Source organism: Poromitra crassiceps (assembly GCF_964638095.1).
Source record: "Poromitra crassiceps genome assembly, chromosome: 22".
In the NCBI taxonomy this organism is placed as follows: domain Eukaryota; kingdom Metazoa; phylum Chordata; class Actinopteri; order Beryciformes; family Melamphaidae; genus Poromitra; species Poromitra crassiceps.
Window position 1 is genome coordinate 6,105,489 of NC_139647.1, and position 22,879 is coordinate 6,128,367.

General features: G+C 43.7%; 1 protein-coding gene across 1 annotated transcript in view; it reads right to left on the reverse strand.

The window, feature by feature from the left end:
- dst (dystonin) overlaps window positions 1–22,879 on the reverse strand; it is a gene marked incomplete at its 5' end in the record, with an annotated part of 175,313 nt that overhangs the window by 63,011 nt on the left and 89,423 nt on the right. Inside the window, 13 exons of the mRNA XM_083658481.1 lie at window positions 6,196–6,246; window positions 6,412–6,544; window positions 7,979–8,135; window positions 9,911–10,077; window positions 10,225–10,542; window positions 11,200–11,408; window positions 12,062–12,185; window positions 13,704–13,880; window positions 14,463–14,810; window positions 16,032–16,220; window positions 16,853–17,125; window positions 17,220–17,453; window positions 17,577–17,729. Of these exons, the coding sequence (XP_083514607.1) occupies window positions 6,196–6,246; window positions 6,412–6,544; window positions 7,979–8,135; window positions 9,911–10,077; window positions 10,225–10,542; window positions 11,200–11,408; window positions 12,062–12,185; window positions 13,704–13,880; window positions 14,463–14,810; window positions 16,032–16,220; window positions 16,853–17,125; window positions 17,220–17,453; window positions 17,577–17,729 (2,533 nt within the window). The remainder of the gene's footprint in view (window positions 1–6,195; window positions 6,247–6,411; window positions 6,545–7,978; window positions 8,136–9,910; window positions 10,078–10,224; window positions 10,543–11,199; window positions 11,409–12,061; window positions 12,186–13,703; window positions 13,881–14,462; window positions 14,811–16,031; window positions 16,221–16,852; window positions 17,126–17,219; window positions 17,454–17,576; window positions 17,730–22,879) is intronic.

A 22,879-nucleotide genomic window follows, 5' to 3' on the forward strand; every position in this document is an offset into this window, starting at 1 on the left:
CTACCATAGAGTAAAGAAACCAGGGAATATTCACATTTAGGAAGCTCGAATCAGGGAGTTTTGATTTTTTCCCCCCTTTTTTCTTGGGAAGTTGCTCAGGTCGATTGTCTGAGTATTTATCGATTTGCTTTCTGTTGTTCGACTGGTCGATTAATCGATTAACAGTTGCAGCTCTAATATAGACTGTTCATCTGATTTGTACATGTGTTGCACAACCATTTCCATTTTATTTGGTATTTTATTATTCATTTTGTTTACTCTTAAGGCTTGGTTGTAATAAGCTTGTATGCTGGAATTCACCGGGAGCCTCCTTGGTTAGAAGTAAGAGGTTGTATATCTACTATGTGTAACCGTTTAAGTCAATTAGGTAATACGGGACACAGCGTGTCATGTTCTGGGCGACACGCGGGGGGGTGGGAGGGGTGTGTGTATTGTTGTTTTTGTTTGTATAAGGCTACCAGTCACTTCTTTTTGCAGTATGCATGTGTGCTTGCTTATAATAAATATGTAATTCCTGTTACCCTATGTTTGGATTTCAAGGTGGGACTCAGTTAGGGGGTAGGGATCTCAACCTTGTCTCGTGGAATGTCAAAGGGCTCGGCCAAGCTATAAAAAGGGAGAAGGTTTTCAAACATCTGAGATCTTTATCGGCAGACATCATTCTCTTGCAGGAGACTCACCTCAAGTCTAACCAACAACGTAGTCTTAGGCGCAGCTGGGTATCACAAGTGTATCAGTCCACATTCTCATCTCATGCCCGGGGTGTGGCTATTCTCATTCGGAAGAATATTCCATTTCAACTCATTTCTTTGACCACAGACCCTCTTGGTAGGTATATTTTAGTTTCAGGAACCATTCATTCATTTCCAATAACACTGCTCAATATTTATGGTCCAAATACCGATGATCCACATTTTTTTAGAAAAGTTTTTGATCTACTCCCTGACAACAGTAATTCTAAAATAATAATTGGAGGTGACCTCAACTGCTACCTGGATCCATATCTAGACAGACTATCCTCACGTCCACCCCCAAATATCTCGTCAGTGCAGGTCCTAAACAATCTGATCAAATCTAGGAATTTAGTAGATATCTGGAGGGTTCAACACCCTACTGACAAAGACTATTCATTTTACTCCCACGTCCATAAATCCTACAGTAGAATAGATTACTTTATAATAGACTCTCAATTAATCTCCCACGTTACTAATACAAAATATCACAATATATTGATTTCTGATCATGGCCCCCTGACAATGTCTCTAAATTTCTCTCTTCCCAAACAGACGTACTCTTGGCGGTTCAACCCCTCCTTACTTGCTGAAGGGAAATTCATAGCATATATTAACACAAAATTAAAACATTTCATGGAATTTAATGATAATGGTGAGGTATCGGACTCCACATTATGGGAAACTTTGAAGGCTGTCACTCGTGGGCATATAATCTCATACGAGGCCACTGCCAAGAAGGAAAGAGGGCGGAGGCTATTGGAGATTGAAAACGCTCTTCCCACCCTTGAAACTGCATACCAGGTCTCAAAATCCCCTGACGACTATAATAAGATATTGAAGTTGAAATATGAATACAACTGCATCCTGAGTGGTCAAATAAACACTCTCCTTTTAAAACTAAAACAAAAGCAATTTGAGTTGGGAGATAAGCCTCAGGCACTCTTGGCGCGGCAGCTTAAGGGCGCCCAGGCGTCTAGATCAATCCTCTCTATCAAATCAAAGGGGGGCGCCTTGCTGACTAACCCTAAGGAAATAAATGACCGTTTTAAGGAGTTTTACAGTGAACTATATTCGTCTAAGTGTGATGCCGCTCAATCTGATCTGGACGCTTTTTTCGACACTCTTCAAACACCCAAACTCAGTGACGCTGCCAAAGAGGACCTAGACTCTGATTTCACATTAGAAGAAATAACTTCCGCCATTAAATCATTCCCATCAGGCAAAGCAGCTGGGCCGGATGGATTCGGCGCTGAATTTTACAAGACATTTTGCAACATTCTCGCCCCAGTCCTCCTTAGAATGATAGCTAGCTCTAAGAAGGACAAAGTCTTGCCTAAAACATTATATGAAGCTAATATCTCCCTCATTTTAAAAAAGGGGAAGGAGGAAGTAGACCCAGCCAGTTACAGACCTATAGCACTACAGAATTTTGACAGGAAGGTAATTACTAAAACGCTGGCTACCCGGCTAAATAAACATTTGTCGTCTATTATTCATCCTGACCAGACAGGGTTCATTCCGAACAGGTTCTCTTTCGCCAATGTCAGACGCCTCCTCAACACCATATACGCAGATCACAATAAGACTAGCGGAGCAGCAATTTTATCACTTGATGCACAGAAAGCGTTTGATCAGGTTGAGTGGCCTTATATGTTCGAGTCACTGCACAGATTTGGGTTTGGCGATTCATTTATATCTTGGGTAAAGCTCATATATGATAGTCCAACATGTTCAGTCATAACCAATGGTGACAGGTCAACCACATTTCCACTACTTCGCTCGGTCCAGCAGGGTTGTCCTCTCTCGCCGGCCCTCTTCGCTGTCGCACTCGAGCCCCTTGCTCTAAAAATACGTAGTCACCCAAGCCTTGCAGGTCTGGAGGTCAGTGGTATTGAGACGCGTATCAGTTTGTATGCCGACGATGTGATATTATACCTACATAACTCGGAAAAATCGATCCCCCCTCTCCTAGAATTAATCACCTCGTTCGGTAAGTTGTCTGGCTACACAATTAACTGGACAAAGAGCGACTTTATGCCTCTCTCTGATGTCTTCACTCCCGGTTTTCTGGAGAATCTCCCATTCAAATTGGCTAGGGACCACCTCACCTATCTTGGCTTGACCATACCCAGAGACCCTAAATTAGTATTTAAGTTGAATTTTGGTGATTTTGTTTTAAGACTTAAACAATGTATAGAAAACTGGAAAATCCTGCCCTTGTCCATGATTGGTCGTATAAATTCAATTAAGATGGTTTCACTTCCCAGGTTCCTCTATATATGTCAAAACCTTCCCATCCTTCTTACATCGACTTTTTTCAAGAAACTGGACTCCATAATTCTGTCTTACATCTGGAACTATAAAAATCATAGAATTTCGAAAATTCATTTACAAAAACCCAAGTCCGAAGGTGGGCTGGCCTTACCAGTGTTTAGGCACTACTACTGGGCTGCGAATGTTAGGGCCCTAATGTTTTGGCTTCAAGGGACTCCTGGCAATATTTCTCCCGGGGCCCCCTTGTGGCTGAAAATGGAGGCCAGCTCTACTGGCAACTCTTCCCTGCCAGCTATGCTATTTGCTAAATTAGACAACCCTTTAGAACATTTTAATTTAAGTTTTGTCATGAAAAACTCTGTCAGAATTTTAAACCAAGTTAGGAGTGTTTTGAGTCTACCAGATGTTTCTGTCCATACGCCAATTTGTTTCAACCACTCTTTTTTGGCTCCATGGTCAGACAGACACTATCATGCCTGGAGTGAGAAAGGGCTAGTTTCCATCAAAGACCTATACATAGATGGTCACTTTGCATCATTTGATCTGCTGAAGAGGAAGTTTGGGTTGCCTGGCACGAATTGGCTCAGATTTCTTCAAGTCAGAAATTATGTTCGATCCAAGATTCGTACCTTTGAAGCACTCCCAAATGACCATGCTTTTTTTGATGTATTGCTGAGCCCTCCTCACTCCAAGCATCTAATTTCGAGATTTGTATGTTTGTTTGACAATTGCACCACGGCCTCTACTGAGAGGATTAGAGAAGCGTGGCAGGGGGAACTTGGCATTGACTTGTCTGACATTATATGGGATAGGAGTCTGTCTATGATACAACTCGGCTCAGTTAATAGTAGACACCAGCTGATCCAATTTAAAGTTACTCACCGTCTTCACTATTCGAAGCAGAAATTGCACAAGATTTACTCGTCTGTCTCACCACTGTGTGACAGGTGTCGGGTGTCGGAGGGCACTCTGTCTCATGCCTTTTGGTCGTGCCCTTTACTGACCGGATTTTGGGCCAAAATATTTGATTGGTACTCTAAGGCCTACAAAATAACCCTTCAGCCAGAGGCAGAACTCGCCATCTTCGGCTGCTCGGAGTCCTCTCTGAACTTCCCTACAGCTGTGCAGCAGTCTCTGTCACAGGGGACAATTGTTGCCAAGAAACTCATTCTGCAGAAATGGAAGTCCCCCACTCCACCCTGTTTTCAGTTGTGGTTGGCGGACATGATCTCCATCATACGAATGGAGAGACTCAGGTTCTTGAGGACCAACTCACCTGGGAGATTTCAAACTATTTGGGACCCGTTTCTGGCCTACCTTGACGAGGTTAGGGGTGATGGGTGATTCGCCCGGCCGGTCTTCCTCCCTCGCGTGGGATCCCACTCATTTGTATATATGTATATATGTTTGCAAGCATAATTTATGTATATTTACAAGCTGTAACTGGTGGTACTAGTGTATGTATGTTTTTTCTTTCTTTTCTTTTACTGTATCTGTGTTTGTTTTTGGTTTGTTTTTCTGTGTTCTAAAAAATCTAAATTGCTAAATAAAATATAAAAAAAAAAAAAAAAACTACAACGGAGACAAGAGCAGCCAGCTGCACCAGTGGACATCATCAATGTCATCGCGAGCTTGTGTACCATAAAACAATTTATTTATTTGATTTTATGTGAAACAACACTAAACCTTTCATTGAAATTGTAATAAATAATATACAAATACTATGTAATAGAATCATAGAATATTGTTCCTGTATCATCCTAGCATATCTCCTCCTGCTATTTTTCATATTCATAATAATATTATAATAATATTTCAAATGTTATATTTTGAAGGGATCATAAGGCCTATAAGATAGATAGATAGATAGATAGATGTATTATTGTCACTCCATGGTACAAGTATCACGTGTGAAATTCTGCTTGGTTCGCTCTCAGAGTCGGAGAGCAAAACCGGGACGCCATAGAACGGCGTCAGCATTGGACAAAGCATTTGCGACCGCCTCCGTTGAAAGCTTGTCCGTGTATAAATGTCAACAAATGGATGGAGAGCATCTTCAGGAAAAGAGGGATGGAAAATAACTACTTTCTCACTGTTGTGATTGGCTGATGGGCAATTTCTATTTGTGGCCTCGCACATCGGGCATCTGGTAAGGATGCCACCTGGTGGCCTCCCTAGGGAGGTGTTCCAGGCACATCCAGCTGGGAGGAGACCACAGGGCAGACCGAGGGCTAGGTAGAGAGATGATATCTCCATGCTGGCCTGAGAACGCCTCGGGATCCCCCAGTCAGAGCTGGCTAATGTAGCCAGGGAAAGGGAGGTTTGGCTTCCCTGCTGGAAGCGCTACCTCCACAACCTGATCCTGGATAAGTGGTTCAAGATGGCTGGATGGATGGATGGCCTCACACATCTGTCATGCAGTGCTATGTACTGTAGCATCATGTCGCCTTACTTCATGCCGCTTTGGGGCTTGTAATCTTAACATAATGTTAAGGGTGAATTTCAAAAGTGGCATTGGGAACACTTTATTTGGATAGTTTTGTCAAACTATCAAATTGGCACTTGTCTATTTGTCGATATCTCATCATCACATGACTATGTAACCCTAACCCTATTTCTAACCCCAATCCAACAATTACTACCTTTCGCACAGTTTGAAGTATCAGCTGATGATCCTCTGTAGGCTTTTTAGTGACACATTATAGTCACTCAATAGTAAGTTGAGTAGCGTATCAGCATTGGACTATCCAAATAAAGTGCTTTTGTTCATGAAATGCCTCAGAAACCCGAAAGCCAATATAGTTATAGTCATGTAGACCAGAGGTTCTCAAATGTTTTTCAGCCAAGGACCCCTTACAAGATAGAAAATATACCAGGGACCCCCTCATTCTGATTTGTGATCTTGGGCTAAGCTTAATTGTTTCCACGGTAACGTGCTTGACTTTTAAATTGATGTGTTTGTTAGATTAGAATGTAATCCATGAACCATTTTAGATTTGAAACATAAAATATTTTTGTTGAACTATGAAGCTTTTGCCAAAAAAAAAAAGATTTTCCTGAAAACTTTTCGCGGACCCCCTGGCAAAGTGCCACAGACCCCTGGGGGTCCCCGGACCCCCATTTGAGAACCACTGATGTAGACGTCAGACAATGCATTTACACTACACACAGTAATGTCAATGATTACCTTGATTGGTTAGGTAGGCATGGCTCCCTGGACCACCACCGTTAGTAACAGCTGATGCAAAGACATAAGACAAATGCTCGTTTAAAGTACAATCAGACTGTCTAGGATTGTTGGCACAAGATCTTTCCACAATCTCCAGTGGTTAGTATTTAGCGGCACAGTATCAGAAGAGCTGGAACACCATGCTTCCCACAGTGACGTGTGCTGGAAGTCTACCTGACTTGTGCGCTGTCTTGGTCTTGGTCTTGGCGGGCGACGTGAGAGAAGTGATGACGCAGCACAGGGCCGATCCTTTGCTGTTCACGTCTTGGACAGCAGGGCGCTTGGATGTCCATTCCTCTACTAAGCCCTGATGAAAGATCAATCAGTCAAACAAAATGGTATATTCACCTTATGCAGCCCCGCCCACTTGACCCATTGTATCACGACTTGCTGTTCCAAAACGCCGGCTGTTTTACCTGCTCAAACTAGTCTGACTCACCTGGTCAAACCTAGTTTGACTCACATTATGAGGCAGACTAGGTTTCACAGTCACAGGAAGTGTAAATACAATCGGAAGTTCCGATTGTATTTACACTTCCTGTTAGTCTCTCAAGCCAGACGGATAACGCGAATAGATGAGCATGGACGTGATAGCCGGCATTTAATACCATATGGACCAATGTGATGACTGTATGTCTGAAGGTTAATGTGAGAAACAGGGTGAATTATGATTTTGAGAAAACAACAGAATTCCCCTCTTTTTTTCTCAGCTTGACATTCTTCATAAGTCATGCTAATATGACTTTTTTATATAATTTATGCTCTTAAAGCAGCTACGAGCAACTTTTTCGATTGTTATTAAACAGTATAATTACAATATTGATGCATCACATCTTACCTATAATAGTAGCTGAGACCAAAGCCGTGTGAATCGGAGATTGTTCCCTTAGATGATTATTAAGTCTGTGTCTGTCTAAACTCGCGTCAACAGGGGGCTCTCTCTCTCTCTCTTACCGCCGGACCGGCTAAACCCGGAAGTGAAACGCGGAAGTGAAACCCGGAAGTGAAACGCAGCTGCCTGCCTACCCCGTTCGCGCTGCCTAGCAACGCAGCATAAACAATGTGAACGCCACGCATACTCTCGCGAACATCTCTCGTTATATTCTAACAGGTTTTTTGGAAGTTATTTTGTGGTTATGGCCGAAGTGGCTGCTGCAAACCGTTTCATTTCACTTCCTGATCTTCCCTGGCCACAGACAGACTAACACTGGCCGATTCACTCGGGCTTCAAGCGAGACTACTCTGCGTTGGTCTCGTTTACTATTAGAGGTAAGATGTGATGCATTGATATTAAATTTATACTGTTTAATAACAATCGAAAAAGTTGCTCGTAGCTGCTTTAAGCAAGCAAGGGACATGTCTAGCACTCACTGATGTTTACACATTGACTTTCTCTTTCCTTTGATATTTTCTGTGATGTCTCAGTTTGTCGGGCAGGAAATGTCTGTTGTGTTGTTTCACTCCCAGGTCTGCCCTGTGTAAAACACTTAGCATCCGTCTCTCATTGGTTTGGCAGAGAGAGCAGGTTGGGGATGTTGGGGAGGTTTAGGGAGGAGAGAGCTGCAATCCATTAACACGCACTCGCCTCCATCCCTCTCAAAACATATCTATGCCCCATTGCTTGTAATGTACTGCATCACCGCTGGCTTCTGTTGCAGCACTGTGCTGCTAACTGTAAAGTGCAGTTAGATTCAACACGCCGACTCCATAACAAAACTTTCTGTTTGTCTTGAAGACTCACAGTGACGGTGTGCAGGTCCGTCTCCAGCCTCTGTTGGCTGCTGCTCGGCTGGACTGCAGGAACCTTCTGGGTGGTTTCCTCCAGCCACTTGGTGAGCGCTCCGGCTGCTGACCTGAACTCTCCCAGCTGGTCCTGACAGGACGACACCTCCTCTTCCCTGCAGCAGACGAGACGATCACAGCTCATGTAACATCACTAACACACTTCAACATCATTCAAGACTAATAAATAGGTGAAGGGTGAGAGGGAGTCGTGTTTGTAACAGTCACGAATGGGAATATTGTTTGGTTGCATTAACAGATTGGTCAGATAGGTGGCGCTTCTTGTTTATCTTGTTTGTGTTGGTTTTGCTACGATACTGCCCCCAGTCTGATCCATGCAAGTCCATCTCTTCTTTTCAGTAACAACTTGGTGTGTGTAAACTATATCAATCATCTACATGTGTGTTGAGAGATTATAGTGCAATAGAGACCAGGCACGACATGGTCGGCAAGTTAGTGAATAAACAGTGCCCCTGTGAAATCCCACAACCCACTAACAGAAGCTGTGGTCTGAGTCTGTCCTGCTATATACTGAGCCTATCCAGGAGCAACATAAGGCTAACAGAAGCTGTGGTCTGAGTCTGTCCTGCTATATACTGAGCCTATCCAGGAGCAACATAAGGCTAACAGAAGCTGTGGTCTGAGTCTGTCCTGCTATATACTGAGCCTATCCAGGAGCAACATAAGGCTAACAGAAGCCGTGGTCTGAGTCTGTCCTGCTATATACTGAGCCTATCCAGGAGCAACATAAGGCTAACAGAAGCTGTGGTCTGAGTCTGTCCTGCTATATACTGAGCCTATCCAGGAGCAACATAAGGCCAACAGAAGCCGTGGTCTGAGTCTATCCTGCTATATACTGAGCCTATCCAGGAGCAACATAAGGCTAACAGAAGCTGTGGTCTGAGTCTGTCCTGCTATATACTCAGCCTATCCAGGAGCAACATAAGGCTAACAGAAGCTGTGGTCTGAGTCTGTCCTGCTATATACTGAGCCTATCCAGGAGTAACATAAGGCTAACAGAAGCTGTGGTCTGAGTCTGTCCTGCTATATACTGAGCCTATGCAGGAGCAACATAAGGCTAACAGAAGCTGTGGTCTGAGTCTGTCCTGCTATATACTGAGCCTATCCAGGAGCAACCTAAGGCCAACAGAAGCCGTGGTCTGAGTCTGTCCTGCTATATACTGAGCCTATCCAGGAGCAACATAAGGCTAACAGAAGCCGTGGTCTGAGTCTGTCCTGCTATATACTGAGCCTATGCAGGAGCAACATAAGGCTAACAGAAGCTGTGGTCTGAGTCTATCCTGCTATATACTGAGCCTATGCAGGAGCAACATAAGGCTAACAGAAGCTGTGGTCTGAGTCTATCCTGCTATATATATACTGAGCCTATCCAGGAGCAACATAAGGCTAACAGAAGCCGTGGTCTGAGTCTGTCCTGCTATATACTGAGCCTATCCAGGAGCAACATAAGGCTAACAGAAGCTAACACACTACCAAGCTTGTTACATGTTTTGGGTAACAACTAGGCCAAGTTAATTTTTATTTTCTGTACAGATGATGAAAGTGCAGATTGTAATAAGCTTTCCAATGAAATGTGAAAATAATTGAAGATTATGCTTATTTAAATGTCCATACTCCTAAAAGCAACATTCAGAGAAAATCGCCCTGAAAATTGGTGAACAACCGTGGTTTGCCAACAAATTATAAATACTTAGTGGTCCTAAAACTGTTGTTTGTTATATTGAACGCATTCTTCAACATCTAAACTTGCGTAATATGATTTGTTTTAAGACAATAACCCCCCCCCCCCCAACAGCAAACAACAACAACAACAACAACAACCACCTTTTGTCTTGATTTGTGCAATTTCACAGACATAATTTGGACTTACCTTTCTCTCACAGTGTCTTTGAAGGCACTGAAGACATTGGACAGGTTGTCCATCTTGCTCTGGATCTGGGCCTTGCTTCCCTTAGGACTGATCTTGCTCAGCTCCTGAGAAAGAGCCTGCAGCTTCTCCAGATCACCGGCATGTTCGGCCATCTCTGCTTTGGTGTCCTATAGTGAAATTATAACACATAACAGGATCCAATTAAATACACATATAAGGAGACTTTTGATCATGAAAACATCCCAGAGAAATAACAAGCACATACTGGACACATGTAATAAACAGAATCAGCTCTTCACTAGTAGTTGAATTACCTGCGTTAGCTGTGACATTTCGTTGAAGGTTCTACCTGGCCCGTCTGTCTCCTGCAGGTCTTGCGAGCGCTTCACCACAAACTGCTGGACTTTCTCGGCGGTCTTCTCAAACTGCTCCACCTTGCCTTTCAGCAGCTCCAGCCGCGACACCTTTTGCTTGTGCTTGTCACTGGTGTCGGAGAAGCGCTGGGACAGAGCGTCCATCTTAGACTGCAGGAGGGCTGCGGCGGACGGGTCGGCCGTCTCTCCAAACTTCTTCACCTTGGCTTTCATGGCTGAGATGCTGCTCTGACGACTTGCTATGTCCTGCTCCAGTGCCTTCAAGGAAAGCAGGATGGTTTAGTTTAGTTGTTTTGGATCTCACAGGCTGGGGAATATGAAACTATGTTAAAGGATAAGTTCACCCAAAAAATGGAAATGGTAACAAGCAAACATGAAATGGCTTCATACTGCTCATCTGGCATAATCCAAGTCTCCAGAAGCCCTGAGATGCCAAGTTTATTTGGCTAAGACGTCATTTACACCACGTTTCCAGTCGGAATCTTCACTTCAGCTGTGAGGAGCTTAAAGTGAAAATGAAAACGGGAAGTTCAGCTCATGGCTACAGTTACTATTTCAGCTAAAACACGGTGTAAATTACGTCTTTTCAAGTCAACTTGGCATCTCGGGGCTTCTGGAGATTTGGATTATGAGGAGAATGAAGCTTGAAGCCGTTCACTTGAATTGTTCAGGAGAACGCTGTAACTCTGTTTCCCTGGAAAACTCCACAAATGTTTTGTGGACTAAAAAACTTCACCCAACCTTCCACCTGCGTGGGGGTGAGTCGCTAATGCCTGAATTTACATTTTTGGGTGAACTTTGAGAAGCAAAGTCGACCGCTTAGCTGATGTGGTAAGCTGACAACATATAATATGACAGGAGACGTACTATTCGTTTTTTGCACCGCTGAGCCAACAGCTAGTGTAAAATACGTACTGCTTCTTTGCTGAGGATATCTCCTATGGCTTCAGAGTCCAGGGGTATCTCTCCTTTGTCTTTCACACTGGCCTCCACGCCCTCCATCCATCCCATCATCTCATCCAAGCCGTCCTGCACGCTCAGAGAGCGAGTGAGCGTGATCTGCAGCTTCTCGTTGCGATCGCTCACAGACTTGGACAGGTTGTCATACCGCTCCACTATGTCATCTACAGTGCATGGAAACAAATCAGGTTATGTCTCAAACTCAACAGTTAATCCCTGCTTCACACCATTTGGGACACATTGTATATAATCTAGAGTATTTCAAAATATAACTACGGTATTTCAAAATAAAAGAAGAGACTTATTTGGTAATGCCCGTTTTGTTGAGGCTGTAATTTTGGAAAAGGACTAATATCACACAGGATCTCGAATACAGAAATGTCTTTTTGAGTGTCACCCAAGAGCCCATTGATGGAGGAGGAAGCGAACGCAGACACTCCAGCAGCCCTATCTCATTCTAAACATGCATTTTGTGAATTTTTACACAACCAACGGTGGACTCTTTGGGTGCATTGTTGTTGCATATGGCACAGAACTTCATGAGCTTCAAGCTGCATATTATTCAACATACCGTAAATACCAGATTCTGAAGGTGCTGAAAGTGCTTCAAAGAGAGACTTCGCTCATTAACTAACCCTAATTCCCAAGCACATCAGATGCTATTCAGACATATTTTAATGCTTGTATTATTTTAGTGTCAATGATGCTCATAAGCAAAGGGAGCGTTATCAGCTCCTTCACTCGTTATCAGCTCCTTCACTGCCGGAACGTATTTACAGGACAGAATCAGTGGCCCTGCTTTGAGACTGTCCCTCACCGACGGCCTCCTGGATCTCATCCTGGTTGCTCAGCAGGTCTCCCTCAGACGTTACCAAGGAGTCGGCTGTCTTGCGTAGCGTGTCGATGGCAGTCTGACGTCCAGTGGTCTGACCTTGCAGGGCCTGTGGATCAGACATTACGTACGAGCAGGTCAGAGAAATACAACTGTTTTGTTTTTTCCCCCCGTTCTCTTTCACACAGCCTCTCTTTAATTCCCGCTACAAAATTGTACATTCTGTACATTCCGTATAGGATCTTTCCAACATTAGCGCTTTCAGACAGACACGGTTCTGGTTCTGGCTCTGGCTCCGTTCTGGAGTCTCAGAACCTTGGTGCTTTCTGGCGAACCAGCCCGTGTTCACACCAGTTTAAGCGGAACCAAAGTGGGAGGACATTATTCGGTAGTATTTTAATTTTTTTAAGTTTATTAATTATTTGGTCTGGCGTTCGAGTGAACCCAGCCTTGGCCCTCTCTTCTGCAAGTTCGGCATATGACTTGCTCTTTCTTGTACTGCTTTCTAGCTTTTCTTGAGATTCGGTAGATGCCCAAATCGCCACTAAACATTTGGTTTCCTCAGCAGACCACTGCAAATTATTTTTCTCTGTGTTGTCACTGCCTTCTTCTCCTTCCTGCTCATTTTCACAGCCTAGAATGAGACACGCCCACTGATGATGTCACGGTTCCCAAGGAAAACCAACTATTTTTTGGTTCCGCTGAGAACCAACTTTTCAGGTTCCGAACCAATTATTTTTTCGGTCTGAACGCGCCGGCCAGTTCAGATTAGGGTTCTGGAACTGGAACCGGCACGGAGCCCTGCCGGTGTGAAAGCCCTACATGATTTATAACCAATGCTAAGAGACAGTGTTGCATAGTTGGCTCACAGGCGCCTCTTATCTCAGCGTGTCTCTGTTCTTATCTCGGCATATCCCTGTTCCAAGTCACTACCTCCCCAAAGAGAAATGTTAGGGAACATTATTCTCTCTCTCTCTCTTTTGGGCCGGAAACTTTGTAGCCAGCTGCAGCCAAAAGCGTTGGCAGAGACACTTGTGTGCTTCGCCTCTTTGCACGAGTGTGTAAGCTGCCAAGTAACCCGAGTGTGCTGCTTTGAAATTGAACGTAGAGCTATAAATAGCTGTGCTTGTTTTGAGGTGAGTGGAAACACTGTATATGGTGAGGCAGGTCTGTTCCTAACTGACCTTGTGAACAATCCCATTCACTGCCCAAAGCGTGTGTTAAAAAAAAAAAGATTTTCATTCACTTACACTTCTCACATCTAGAGCCAAACATGAATGGTACTGTACATAGTGAACTAACTAACCTCTCAGGCTCAAATATCAGCCTTCTCGAATCTTTTGCAAAAAAAAAGAGAGAGTAAGTTGGATCTTATTTGAGAATAATATCAAAACTATCTGCAAATCTTATCAAAGAATTGTCATGATAATGTTACTAAGCTGTGTCTTCAGCTAAATCTAACACATTACAGAGGGCATCCCCCCCCCCCCCCTTCTTCATATTATTCTTGTGTTGGTGTCCAGAGAATTAATAGACTTTCAAGATTTTCAAGATGTGGTTTTGAGATCAGATTTGAGACCGAGTCTAGACCAAGGGTACTTCAGCCTTGGTGTGAGGTGTGTCTTGCCTTGGTCTCCTCCAGCTGTTTCTGTAGTGTCTGTGGGTCAGCAGCGATGGCCTCTGACTGCTGCCTCACCGCCTCCTCCTCTGAGCTGCACAGCCACTTCACAAGACCAACGGAGGACTCTTCATACTTCTTGTATCTGTCAACCACATCTTTCAGGTTGCTTCCAAGCTGATGACACTGAAACACAGCAAGTGAAATGATAATAACGCATAATTAAGTACGTTTCAACAGTTTCAACACATGAGAAACAATGTCAAAAGCAAATTACTTGAAGGAATCTGACTTTCTCTGATATTGATGTTTTTACAATGCCACCAAACATAGTGGTGACTCTGTAAGGCATTACAATCATACAATGGTTTTCTTTCTTTACTTTGGATGCATGCTGCCACCATGTGGTAAGAGTAAGATATTACAACCTCTGAAGATAAGTCTAATCATGGTCTAATCCAGTGGTTCTCAAATTTTTTCCACATCAAGTACCCATAAACTGACACAAATTAGACCATTAGATAAGCTTTTGTCCCAGGGTCCCCCCATCTGATAAGATTTTTGCTTTCAAATGTTTTATTACAGAAAGTGTATGAAACCCATGACCAAAATAGTCGCACAATCTGTCATTGTGTTACTTATGGATTGAATTAGTGTGTGTGTGTGTGTGTGTGTGTGTGTGTGGGGGGGGGGGGGATTATTCAGATTTTTTTCTGGGGACCCCACTTTGAGAACCACTGGTCTAATAATCCACTGCAGACTTAATACCTGAGAATGTAAGGTTTTGTAGCGACCGGCTGCAGAGTCCAGCGTCTCCTTGACAGCAGCGCAGGCTCCTGAAGTATCCACATCCAGCTGGGCATTCTTAGCCCCTCCGCAGGCTTTAGCCACGTCCAGCACCTTCTGTCCTGACATGGTGATGAAGCGGAGGTCCCCCTTGTGAGAGATCACATCTTCGGAGAAGCTCTTCTGCCGCTGGAGTTTGTCACTGAGAATATTGAGGCAGCTGGCAGGCGCCCCCAGGTCCTCCATCTCGCTCTCTGTCTGCTGCAGCCACGCCTCAAACTCCTCACAGTCCACCTGGAACTTCTTCAGCTCCTCCTGGACACACTGCACCTATAGGGGGCGATATGGGAAAAACATCATGTCCCGGTTTTTTTCAACCAGGATCCCGATCCACGATCTTACCACGATTCTCTTTCATGTTGGTTAAAGACTACTTTGCAAGTTACTGAACTGTACAACTAGGGCTGAACGATATGGACCAAAAATCATATCTCTGTATCTTTAGGCTGATTGACTTATCTTGGTATTTTGTACGAAGTGGGCTAAATGTTTAGTTCTAAGTCAAAGCCACATGTGAGCACTTTTATTAAAACGAGACTAATAAAAAATAAAATGCAAAGACAGGGTTTCCTTCCCTGGCAAATTGGCTTTCACAAAATATTTACACAATGAGATTTTTTTCTATAGATTTTTTTGGGGGGCATTTTTACCTTTATTGGATAGGCCAGTAGATAGACAGGAAGGGTGCAGGGGGGGAAGAGAGGGAAGGTGGCAAAGAACCATTAGGGCCCTCGACATTATTAATAAGAGTTAGGGCTCCTGCCATATTATTATTATCATTATACTATTTATTGAAGGTATACCTTTTATTTGATTTTATTTATCTTTTTTATCTATTTTATGACGGTCAAATGTTGCTCCATATACGGACTTACCGAAGCCTGTACAGTGAACTGTTTAACTTTTTCTAATTTTAACCTGACTTTTAATCTTAAATCCTAGTTCTTCATCTTGTGCTGTGCTGTGATACTGTGTTGTCTGTCTGTCCCTGTGTTGTCTCGTTTTAGAATGCACAGTCTTGGAGTGGCTGCGGCCCTAATTTCACTGCACTTTACCTGTAATGTGTATGTGACTAATAAAACCTTGAACCTTGAACCTTGAACCACGGGTCAGATTCAAACCCAGGAAGTTCTAAGCCCTAATAGTGGTACCAGGTGAGCCACCGGGATGCCCCAACAATGAGATTTTTGATAAATAATCAACATTATCCAACAGTTAGTTCCGGCCGAGCAATTTGATTGGACAAGAGGGATTCTAGCCGTGCTGATATTTCATGATAACATCACTCCACCTCACAGCTGATCTAAACGTTTCCTTGATTAGGCTGCATTCAAACAGCGCTCGCACCCAGTAGGGGACAACGATATGGATTTAACCTTTAATTAAGAACGCTAAGCTGAAATCGTCTGTGCTCATCTCAAAGTAGCTAACATTGCCTGGTAGCGCCCCCCCCTCAGTAGCCTGGATTGTCCCTCTGCAGCTTGTTCTCACCTGCTTCATCTGCTGCTCGGCCTGTGTCAGAGAGGCCTGGTAGCCTCCCCTCAGGGCCTGGATGTCTCCCTGCAGCTTGGTCTTCTCCTCTGGGGAAAGCGCGTCGGCTTGCCTGTCCAGCAGAGCCTGTGCCGACTGGGTGGCCATGATCACATCCTGCTGCTGGGACAGGATCTCCTGGTGACGGGCCTGGATGAACAAGACAGACTTGCATGGTCACAATACCACTCGAATTCCATTTACCATCGTTTCTAATGCTAGGATGTAAGTGTCATTGTGTGATACATCACATTAAACCTCAAGTTAGCTATCTAGCAAATAAGGTATTTAGGTACTTTTGAACTTTTATATTTGCTGTACAATAAATCAATCGTGCATGCTGTACTGTAGAAACAACAAACATAATGATGAGTTAATACATATTCAAACATATTCAAACTTGTGATATTAACATACTAATTGCATGTCACAAGTCTAAGCATGTGTCACTGTTTTATTACCTGCAGATTGTCCACCACAGATTATAGCTCAAATTGCTTCGTTACTTAGTGAAATGTATCCATGTAGCCTAAAAGCATCGGCTTTGAGATTCCATTCTCGTCTGTCCCACATCATTTATTTCCAAGCAGTGCTGAAACTTTCTATTTGGTTTGAAAACTTTAATAAGAAAATTCCAATCAATTTGTTGTGAAATACCACATTTTAATTGATCATAGCTTAAACTCTTAGTTGGATAACTAAAGGCAGCCATTTCTTCCAAATATATGTATGCCATGTACTCCAGAGAAATGAGAAACCGTTATGCCCCAAAGAACATCTACCTTGACTCTGTCATATTGCTTGTCAAGGTCCAGGGATGAGGAGTTCTTCTTCCCACTCGGCTCCTTCACAGAATCAGTTTCAGTGGTTTCTAGAGCGTTTCCATTGGCGTTGTCATCCTCTCCTATCACCCCCTTGGCTGCAGTTCCCTCTGGCAGGTTCCCATTCTCTTTGTGTTCAGGACCACTCTCTTTTTCACTCCCTATGTGGGAGATCCAGCCCAGGAGACCTTCAATTTTGCTTTGACTTTCTTCAAGCTGTTGGACAGCTGCCGCCTAAACAGACAGAGCGTAAACGTTGACGAATGGACGAAATGCTTCAGCGGTTTATATATTTGAACGGACACATGGAGGCAATATGGACTCTCACCTTCTCACTCTCCTGTTTTATAGCTGAGGTAACGACCTTCTCCAAGTCCTTCCTGGACTCCTCCGCCCGCTGGTTGATGAGCTTGGCTTTGCTCTTGGCCTCCTCTAACTTCTTCTCAATGACGGTGATTTGTTCTGGCATCAGCTTGCTCCGGTTCTCCTCCAGAAACTTTTTAGTGCTGGTGATGACCTCATTCAAGGCACTGGCATTCGTCAGCACGTCCTTCTGCAGAGCCTTGAGATCAGACAGGTGTAGAAGAAAGCAGCTGTTAAGTGATGGAAACTTCTTTGGCAACATATTCAAGAACGAGTGATATCTGTGTCTGGAATGTCAAAGCAAACTAGTCTCTTATCACACCTGATGCTCTTGCTGGTACTGCTGCAGGTCTCTGATGCTCTCGGTGGTGTCGGCCTGCTGCTGGTGACCGAGCAGCCGGTTCTCTGTCAAGGTGAGATCGCCACATAATTCCTCCAACTTGTCCGAAAACTCCTTGTGTTTCTCCAGGACCACCTAGAGAAAAGGCACCACGTTTATATCACACGAAAACCACCAATGATTAACAAACACACTCAATCAAACTCTCACACTCAGAGAAACGTCCATCCCAAAACAGAATTCACAGTGTTAGCGAGCGCTAATATGAACATCTCTATAAAAGCTGAAAACCAGAGTGCATAGATTAGAAGTAACATGCAAATTCTCTTTTTTAGAATATATTTCCCTTTAACTTCACAATACAGTGGATCGTGTATGCTGTAAACATGCTTGCCGTTCACCACAGTGGTCTCATGGTATGGTAATAAGCATAAGAGGCACCTGATATTATGTCAGGTGTATTAGTGGCCATGATAAGAGGACTTTATGTCAGGTGTGTTAGTGGTCATGATAAGAGGACATTATGTCAGGTGTGTTAGTGGTCATGATAAGAGGACTTTATGTCAGGTGTGTTAGTGGTCATGATAAGAGGACATTATGTCAGGTGTGTTAGTGGCCATGATAAGAGGACTTTATGTCAGGTGTGTTAGTGGTCATGATAAGAGGACATTATGTCAGGTGTGTTAGTGGTCATCATAAGAGGACATTATGTCAGGTGTGTTAGTGGTCATGATAAGAGGACATTATGTCAGGTGTGTTAGTGGTCATGATAAGAGGACTTTATGTCAGGTGTGTTAGTGGTCATGATAAGAGGACATTATGTCAGGTGTGTTAGTGGTCATGATAAGAGGACTTTATGTCAGGTGTGTTAGTGGTCATGATAAGAGGACATTATGTCAGGTGTGTTAGTGGTCATCATAAGAGGACATTATGTCAGGTGTGTTAGTGGTCATGATAAGAGGACATTATGTCAGGTGTGTTAGTGGTCATGATAAGAGGACTTTATGTCAGGTGTGTTAGTGGTCATGATAAGAGGACTTTATGTCAGGTGTGTTAGTGGTCATGATAAGAGGACTTTATGTCAGGTGTGTTAGTGGTCATGATAAGAGGACATTATGTCAGGTGTGTTAGTGGTCATGATAAGAGGACATTATGTCAGGTGTGTTAGTGGTCATGATAAGAGGACTTTATGTCAGGTGTGTTAGTGGTCATGATAAGAGGACATTATGTCAGGTGTGTTAGTGGTCATGATAAGAGGACATTATGTCAGGTGTGTTAGTGGTCATGATAAGAGGACATTATGTCAGGTGTGTTAGTGGTCATCATAAGAGGACATTATGTCAGGTGTGTTGGTGGTCATGATAAGAGGACATTATGTCAGGTGTGTGGTCATGATAAGAGGACATTATGTCAGGTGTGTTAGTGGTCATGATAGGAGGACATTATGTCAGGTGTGTTAGTGGTCATGATAGGAGGACATTATGTCAGGTGTGTTAGTGGTCATGATAAGAGGACATTATGTCAGGTGTGTTAGTGGTCATCATAAGAGGACATTATGTCAGGTGTGTTGGTGGTCATGATAAGAGGACATTATGTCAGGTGTGTTAGTGGTCATCATAAGAGGACATTATGTCAGGTGTGTTGGTGGTCATGATAAGAGGACATTATGTCAGGTGTGTTAGTGGTCATGATAAGAGGACATTATGTCAGGTGTGTTAGTGGTCATCATAAGAGGACATTATGTCAGGTGTGTTGGTGGTCATGATAGGAGGACATTATGTCAGGTGTGTTAGTGGTCATGATAAGAGGACATTATGTCAGGTGTGTTAGTGGTCATCATAAGAGGACATTATGTCAGGTGTGTTGGTGGTCATGATAAGAGGACATTATGTCAGGTGTGTGGTCATGATAAGAGGACATTATGTCAGGTGTGTTAGTGGTCATGATAAGAGGACATTATGTCAGGTGTGTTAGTGGTCATCATAAGAGGACATTATGTCAGGTGTGTTGGTGGTCATGATAGGAGGACATTATGTCAGGTGTGTTAGTGGTCATGATAAGAGGACATTATGTCAGGTGTGTTAGTGGTCATGATAAGAGGACATCATGTCAGGTGTGTTAGTGGTCATGATAAGAGGACATTATGTCAGGTGTGTTAGTGGTCATGATAAGAGGACATTATGTCAGGTGTGTTAGTGGTCATGATAAGAGGACATTATGTCAGGTGTGTTAGTGGTCATGTTGTGGGTGAAAGCGCTCCAAGGTGCATTGTGTCCACTGTTAATTGCTCATTGGTGTCTTGAGGCCTGTAGAACACAACCAGTAGAAAGGTTAGTCGGTAGCCATGATCAAAGACTTCTTCAACATGCAATACTGTAATTTTGTCTCAACATTTAGACAGAAACAATTGAAACGACTTCTACTTTTGATTCTCATCTACAAATGACAGCTGCTCACATCAGCCCAGCAACATGGCTCCTACTAACCTACTATGCACATGCATTATGAGCGTCCATTCTTCACTTCAACTTTCATGTAGCAAACCAAACATGATGACATGGTTGTTTTATTCAAGGAAACATCTATGGTATTTTAGAGCACATCCACATGCAGACCTGCTGCTGGCTCTCCCTCTCCCGGGTCTCTAGCAAGCGGTCCAGGGTTTGTCTCTGGGTCACCAGCCTCTCTGTCTGGTCTCTGAACGCCCGCTGAGTGCTGCTCAGTAACTTCAGGAGGTGCTTGCTCTGAGCTGGGCTCAAAAACTGTGTGTGCTCAGATATAAAGTACTGGATGTCAAATGTGATGTCCTCTAACTTGAGCCGTGCTACCGTTAGTAGACTGATCTCCATGTCCTGGAATAACAGAGGACACCGTGTAACCATGCTGAGTAAGAACCTCAAGTTTTGAATTCAGTCACTCTAACTGTAAAATGTTTTGACGTGTGAGATACCTTGTTCTGCTGAATGATATGTTTCAAAGTGTCCAGATCGCATGCGATCAGCAAATCCATGTCCCACATCTCAGAGTTGTTTTGGATACAGCCGGCTAGTTCATCAAGGTCACCGAGATGTTTCTGGTATGTTGACTCCAAATGTACCTACAATCAAATCAAATCAAAACGCACAGAAGATAGTTCATAATGCTGATGCAACTGCCACATCTATGAATTCTAATCAACAACCATGAGCACTGACCTTCCCTGTCTCCATTGCCTGGATGAGAGAGTGACCCCTTTCCTCACACATCTGGCGAATAGCGGTAAAACTTGGTTTCAACTCTAGAAATGCTGAAGCCAAATCTTGGTGGATTTGTGTGGGAATGTCCTCATTAACCGAGTTTAAGAGCCGTTTGGCTTTCTCCAGATCTGCTGTAAGAACACCAGCGAGTCTAGAAAGCTGGGATTCCAGTGACTGGGAAAAAAATATAAAAGAAATATTAAAAGTGAACGCACATGATAATGGTTATCGAATAATAATGCTACATGATGACAAATTAAACATCTCTTTTCTAACCTGACATTCCTCTAGCTGGATCTGTAGTTCCTCCATGTTGTTGCTCAAGGATGCCTGGATTAAAAGGTCATTTCTGACATCATCTAAAACATCAGCGTGATCCTGGAGTCTTCCAACGCACTCCAAGTAATCCTGGATGGAGCACATCTACAGAAAAAACACATTTAGATGTTATTAAGGCCATGTTAAAAGTGAGGTGAGGGGTTAAAAGCTTCAAACTGAACAAAACTAAAGAAAATACCACATCATTGACCTCCTTCGCTTTGTAGACGTCTGAGCTGGCAGACACGTCAGTAGATGGCTGCTGACTGAGTGTAGTAGAGCGACCGAGGTGGGAGTCCTCTTCTGCTGACCCCTCACCCTCCTCCTCTGAGCTCTCCTCCTTGATGCTGTCCAGCGTGTGGCATCGGTCCTCCTGAGCATCGATCCCTAGTGCGTTGCTCAGAGTCTCCATCACCCCTTGAAGCACCGAAGGGTCTTGGTTCGCAGAGACACTCTTCAGAACCTGCAGTAGTTGCAGCTGGATGTTCACAACATCAGACTGGTCTGTCTTCGCGTGGACTTTTTCTTCCCGGGGTGTCGAAGCTTGGTCTGCCATTTCTTTGCCGTTAGAATTGAGGGTGTCTTGCTTCAGCAAATCCATGAGAAGGTCTGGACGACTGCTCTCCATAAGTCCACGGGCTGTGTCTAAACCGCCTCCATCTGAGGGCTGTGGAGTATCATGCAGCATAGTGAGAGCGCTTTCAGTGTCTTGTGTTTCTGCCTTTTCCAAGTCGTTGACATGGCCCCCTTCTGTACCCATTATACGCTGCTCATCTAGACCAGTCCTTACAGCATCAAAACTCCCCGATGGAGCTGGAGAGGCCATGTCAGATGTAATGGACTTGAGTGATGGGAAATCAGTAACTAGCTCATCAACAGAAGCACATACATCTAATATATTTCCATCTGGTAGAATATCTAATCCTAATCCTACTCCCATTCCAAGTTCTTTCTGCCCTGAGTTAATGTCTGATGCTGAGGGTGGGTCTGAACATGAGAGTCTTCTTTCGGCAATACTTGCATTGTCTTTGCTATCATCACTTGAGGGCTGCGGAGTAATCTGGAGCATAGTGAGAGCACTTTCTCTGTCTTGAGTTTCTGCCTTTTCTGAGTTGCTGACATGCGCCCCTTCTGTACTCATTTTCCACTGCTCATCCAGACCGGTCCTTACAGCATCAGAAACCACTGATGGAGCTGGAGAGGCCATGTCAGATGTAATGGACTTGTGTGATGGGAAATCAGTAACTAGCTCATCAACAGAAGCACATACTATATCTAATTTATTTCCATCTGGTAAAATATCTAATCCTAATCCTACTCCCATTCTGGGTTCTCTCTGCCCTGAGGTCATGTCTGATGCTGAGGGTGCGTCTGAACACGAGAGTCTTTTGGCAATACTTGCATTGTCTTTGCTATCATCACTCGTCTCTAATGTCAGTGTGTTGCTGGACACCGAGATCTGCTCCATATCATTGTTGGGGACTTTATAAATGTCTCCAGATTGCCTCTCTGGGGAAATGTTACAGTCAACGTCATCTGCAGCGTTGTTCTTTGAACCCGACACATTGTTATGAGTCATTACTGGCTCTGGAGGTAAACGGTCTGAATCTTCTATATCGCAGCTGCTCTGACTGACGATGCTTGTTTTTATATCAGAAACAATAGGCGATGGAGAAGAGTGGTTCAATTGTTGTCGACTTGTTCTCTCACAAACAGTCAAACTCTGGCTCG